The sequence below is a fragment of the Toxotes jaculatrix genome, chromosome 6 (assembly GCF_017976425.1).
Source record: "Toxotes jaculatrix isolate fToxJac2 chromosome 6, fToxJac2.pri, whole genome shotgun sequence".
Taxonomy (NCBI): domain Eukaryota; kingdom Metazoa; phylum Chordata; class Actinopteri; family Toxotidae; genus Toxotes; species Toxotes jaculatrix.
In genome coordinates, this window is record NC_054399.1 from 13,420,299 (window position 1) to 13,426,175 (window position 5,877).

The 5,877-nt window shown below is 40.4% G+C and overlaps 1 protein-coding gene across 1 annotated transcript; it reads right to left on the minus strand.

Annotated features, from left to right (window-relative positions):
• Positions 1 to 816: 816 nt before the first annotated feature.
• On the minus strand, positions 817 to 5,202 carry nmur1a (neuromedin U receptor 1a). The gene is made up of 2 exons (XM_041040715.1): positions 4,296 to 5,202; positions 817 to 1,202 (listed from the first exon to the last, which is right to left on the minus strand). Exons 1-2 carry the CDS (start codon positions 5,200 to 5,202, stop codon positions 817 to 819), a joined length of 1,293 nt encoding a protein of 430 aa, XP_040896649.1.
• Positions 5,203 to 5,877: the final 675 nt, after the last annotated feature.

The window sequence follows — 5,877 nt, forward strand, 5'->3', positions numbered from 1 at the left end:
AATCACTAACACACACTTGAACATCAATAACATCAATAAATAGTACACCGGGCTGACAAGCTTTTTGATTATATACAGAACTTATAATTTGATATAAATAATTACTTTACATATAGCGCAGATTACTCCTTACATGACAGACCATTGCAATAAGATATTCAGTATTCCATCATCTTATATCCATCCATCCATCATGCTTTTTTTTTTTTTTAGACTATTTTGAATAAGTTTTTGCATGGCCTCTCATTTAATGCAGTTTCAGTTAAGACCCTGCCACTGAGTTCCACATATTATTTTGTCTCAGTTTATGAATAGAAAGATTGTTGTGAACTGTGTCATCATCATTTAAACAAAGTATTTCCCCAAATGAAATGAAAGTGCTTACAAAAAATATCTTTTCATTTAAATGGCTTTTGTACATTGAACATTAGTTGTCATTCATGCACGCAAACTGAAATGAGCATTCCAGTGTACATTCCTGCACTGTCTCCTATGACTTGTGCGTGTGTGTTTATGTCTGGTCAGAAAAGTGAAATGTGCCACTGCAAGAAGTGTGGAGTTCAGCTTCAGTGTGTGATTTGCTGAGTTACAGATAAAGTTTTTCAGTAACACTTACACTGCAGTTCGACAGTTTCAGGAGAAGAGTGTGCTTTTTTTCCCTGCAGTTCCTGCACTCAGACTATTTCAGGTATTTAGCTGATGCACCTGTTTAAAGTGGATGTTGATGAGAGCTAATGGATACAGTGACTCAGCACAGGACAGTGTTTCCAAACAGCATACCACCCTACCAACAATATATCCCCCTTGACAAACCACTTAAGTTGAAAAAATGGTCTCATCTTTCACCCTCACTTCACAGTCTTCTGCCTCGGCTTCAACAACAGTGGCTCCGTTGCTGAGTGGCGCATCACTCAAAATGCTGCGAAGCGTCACTCGCGTGACACTGAGCGAGTGTTTTCTGGGAGTGATGTGGTGTGGCCTATGGCACATGACCTCCTTGAACATTTCTCTAAAGCGTGTGGACATGAGGTTGTACAGGATTGGGTTGACTGCTGAGCTGAGGTAGAAAAACACTCCAGAGATGATGTGCACATACTCAAAGATTTCTAGATGGTTGTCAGTCCAGTCACTGATGAAACTCCACATTAGACGGTCAGTGTGAAACGGGGCCCAGCAGATCCCAAAAACCACCACTAAAACAACTGGAAAAACAGCAAGAAGGAGAAAAAGACAATGAGAGAAGCAGTTGGAGGGGATTTTAATAGCAGGACGATGATTGATGTCGCAAACATGCTCTCTCTGTTCTCAATTAAATTGTCCCTCTGAGGGCTATGTGTCACTGATGCAGAGAGTCTGTCCTGGGTGTACAGAGTGCCAATTAAACCAAAGCATCTAGTTCGGCTTCAAATTCTGAAATGTTTCATCTCGCATTAATACATCAAATTTGTACATCTTAAGATTACAGAAAATACCCCATTAACATGTACATGTCTTTATGCATTTAAAAATGGCCGCTACTAGTGCTGCACGATTAATCTAATCGCAATCGCGATGTCATGCTGTGCGATTACGTAACCGCATAAAAGACTGCGATTTGCGATTTAATGTCATGTTTAATGTAAACCAATGTGGAGTAATTGACGCCACATCCACACGCTGTGGGCAGCCGCAGGTATGGTCACGAGACTACCCCGGCTTTCAGCAAATAGTAGTGACCGACATGGACGCTGAGGAGGAACATGATGTGGTTCCCAGTTGGTGCACTTGGAAGAAAGCAACAGCAGCGCATGACTCCGAAAACGGCAACCACCCTCGAGGTTTTAGCGTCACAGAATGTGGTGATGTTCTGCCGTGGCAGAAAAAAATCAGACCAAATTTCTAATCCACCTGTGAGTCAGTGCTGCGCAACGCCACACTATGTTGAAAGAGCCAAAGAACATGAAAGCCTTAATGGTTCAAATGCCTGTTTGGACCATTGAGATGTTAAAAATTTTGATTTTAACAGGGTATTTTCTGTTGTCTTAAGATGTACTAATTTTATTTATTAATGTGAACGCTGAACTAGATGTTTTGGTCTAATTGGTGTTCTGTTTGGGCCCATAGCCTTTGATTTAGCTCCGTACATCAGTGTTAAATACAGTTTTAGACTCATAATTGGAAAATGCTTCTTTGAAGTCCTTGTATCCGTATTGTATGGATCCCAGTACTCATCCTTAACACTGTCCTGGTTTTTGAGTGGTCCTCATAAAAGAGCTTGAGTGTTGGTTATGACACACACAGCACCAGAGACTAAAAGCAGAATAGAGAGTATGCATAAAGATTGAAGGGGGAGACTTTTAAAAATACCAGCCTACTTTTTCACCTCTCTCATTGTGGTTTGAAAGTTAACTGTGCATTTTACTTGAGGGAAACACTATTCTCTCACCTGTTCTTGAATGGAAATAATGTGCCTAGAGATGGCTGAATTTACTTTTCTGAATTTTCAGTTTTTGTGCAAGATTGCAATGAAAGCCATGTACAACTTTCAAGCTCTTTCACCATTCCACATAAGCGATTAAGTTTCAGTTTGACTGTAAGGTTAGAAATTGCTCACTGTAAGATCTTGATTGGTGCAGCTTGTTAGGGATGAATGCCAATTTCAGTAATTGTCCCTAACAAGCTGGTGTTAGTGCATTTACATGTCCAAGAAAGTTAGTCTGTCAAAGCCAAGGTTTTTTATTTGAACAAAGCCTGTTACAGCCATGAATTAGAATAATACATTTGTAAAATGGCAGTAACTCTTTAAAAATATAAGTACTCTAACAACTTGGCCATTTTTGTGGCACTATTTTGAATATTCAACATTAATTCTTGCAATGAAAGGATCACAAATCCATGCGGGGGATTTAATTATTTCAAGGCTGTACTGTACATACGGTACATGACTTATTGTTCTGTTCTTTTTTCTTTTATGTTTACTCGTAAGCTGTTCAGAGGAACGACTCTCAGCACCTTTGCCTGTGCAGCCCAGAATCTTAGCGCATGCTAATCAATGTCATAGCATTATATTAATATAAGGATAAAGATTAATACCTGCATACAACTAATTCTTATGCACCATGAAAGACATGTCTACCTCTGCTTTCACTTTAACCTCTGAGCTATGCAAAAGCACACATGGGCTACATCATTAAGCTTATGTGACAGAGTGTGACAAACCCTGTTAGATCTGAATGTGCCTGTGTTTAAGATGGAGGAAATTGTCTAATAATATCTCCATGGTGAATGCCACCTTTAATTATCAAATCATCAATATTTATTTATGTTTATAAGCATCAATAAGATTTTTTTTTTTTAATCAACATATTAGACACAGTTCCAAAGAAACAAATCTAGAAAATGTTCACATTTAACTTTTTGTTTATTTCAAATCATACAGCTGGGTGCAGATTGTTATGTTCTTTCTGGAGTAAAACAGTAAAATGATGATGCGTTTTACATTTTTATACATTAAATAGACAACAGATGTTAGGCGTAACTGGCTTCTGATTTTGAGTTTCCACTCCTTTCGATACCAAAGTTAAATTATGTAGGGTTGCAACTAATGATTCGGAGCCCAATGTGATTTTGTTATATGTTTTGTCTGTGAAACAGAAAGATGTTCAAATGACCATTCGCTAACCAGTGCATTGATAAACTTGGCGTTGCGTTCATTGCCCCCCACTGTTGCTGCTGCCCACGCAGGACCCTCCTTAAAGCCTACCACTTCTATGCAACCACAACATAACATGTTAAAAATTAGTTTAACATAAAGTGGAAAATCACAGTTGAAGCATACTGCAGCTACCTTGTGGCGGGAAACCATAACAGCGATTGGTGTCTCCCTCAAAACCCTAAAGTGTGAATTTTAATCAGCTGGTTATACCGAATACCGACTGACCAAATACCAGTAATACCGGCTGACCAACCCTAGATGAGAGTTTTTGCCATTTGTGCTTGATAAATGACTTTTAATTTCTATTAATGAACTATTAAAACTGTTCACTATGACTTTCTCATCCAGAGGAAGTTTCACACACACATGCTCTCAGCCAACTTTCTTAACACATTCATAAGGAGTGGAAAATCTCTCATAAGGAGCACTATGGGAGCACTGGTGGGGATATTTTGCAGGATGGCACCCATTTTCTTACTATGAAAGTTGCTCATCTGATCTTTAAAAACTCTCAAATATTGGTAAAAGAAAAAAAGATTGTTTGTAAAGAAAAGGAAGAAAAGGCCATGGCTTTGACAGCCCAGGAGAGTTTGATACTCACACAACATTTTAGTGACCTGCCGGCGACGTGCCTTCTGCTGCTCCTTACGGATGTTACAGAAGCTGTCCTGCCCTGACTTCGACTCCAGTTCCTGATGCATCTTCTCACGCTTCAGTTGCAGCCCGATCAGCATGTAGAGAGCACTGATGGTGAGCATTGGCACAATGAAAAATAGCAAAGTGGTCACCTGGATGGTCAAGTTGTACATCCAGCGTGGTTTCACCAGTGTACAGATTGCCGAATCAGGAATCTCCACTTTTACATTCCCAAAGGGGCTGGTGGTGCGACCGTGAAGGTTGGCAATCCCATGCAGACTTGTGTTGGGGACAGCACACAACACTGACACACCCCACACCGTGAGAATGACCCGTTTGGCATGGGTGCGTGTTACAACATACTTTGCTCGCAGTGGGTGCACCACAGCAATGTATCGCTCCACGCTCAGTGCCGTCACGTTGAGGATGGATGCCAAGCATACCGTCTCGAATAGGAAGATTTTAAAGTAGCAGCCACCCTTCCCGAGGAGAAAGGGGTAGTTCTGCCACAGCTCATACAGCTCCAGTGGCATGCCGAGCAGCAGCACCAGCAGGTCTGACACTGCAAGGCTGAACAGGTAGTAGTTCGTTGGCGTCCACATCACTTTGTTGCGTGCAATGACAGTACACGTTAGCACATTCCCCACCACGCCTACCATAAAGATGATCAGGTAGATGAGACAGACAGGGAGGAACACAGGTGATCGATGAGGACCCAGATATTTTTCCAGGTACTCTTCCTCTGTTAAACATGCATCATCCAGATCAATGAGGCTGCCATTCATGCCAGAGGTCAGATTGGTACACTTTTCTGGACACAGCCACCCACCTTTCTCAGCCATTAGATCAAAGGAACAGTTGTAAGTTGACATCCTGCTGAAGTGGTCACAGTAGACTCGCTATCTGATGAAGGAAAAAAAAAGAAGATAAAAGAGCCATCTGTATTCAATTGCATTTTAGAGCAAAATGTTTGAACAGACACGAAAATACTGGTTGGTAATGGTGTTCATTCAAAACTGATTTCTGGTTGTACTTGAACAGAAATCGAAGTTCTGTTGGCCACTGCAAATGTTTGTGTGCCATCAACAAATGAGGTAGGAGCTGTTTCACATCTTGTCCTTCATCTCTCTCCATCATGTTTCCTGACCAATTCCCCAAACTCTGAATTAGATTAGCTATGAGTGCTGTTTCTGCCAATAGGTTTTGAATTCACTTCTGACAGTGAACAGAGGACTGAGTGATGGAAAGAGCTTGAATTGCCATCTGTTTCCTGCCCTTGTGGTAGAGTTCAAAATCTTAAGAGGCTTTGTTTGTTTGTTTGTTTGTTTGTTTGTTTGTTTGTTTGTTTGTTTGTTTGTTTGTTTGTTTGTTTGTTTGTTTGATACCAGCTACTACACTATAAAACACAGGCAAACTGATTAATCTGCAATGAGAGGAGCTATAGTGGGAGGCCATTATAATTACATGTTTTTCATATTGTCAACAATAAGAAAACAGTGGAGTTGAGGGTGTGTGAAGATTTCATTTTCTAAAAGCTGTTTTGCTTA

Bases quoted from the DNA above. Each gene is read 5' to 3' on its own strand.
- nmur1a (XM_041040715.1), bottom strand. From the start codon at position 5,202: ATGTCAACTTACAACTGTTCCTTTGATCTAATGGCTGAGAAAGGTGGG. The intron at 1,203-4,295 runs GTGAGTATCAAA...CTGTTTTTCCAG, and splicing joins GCAGGTCACTAAAATGTTGT to TTGTTTTAGTGGTGGTTTTT.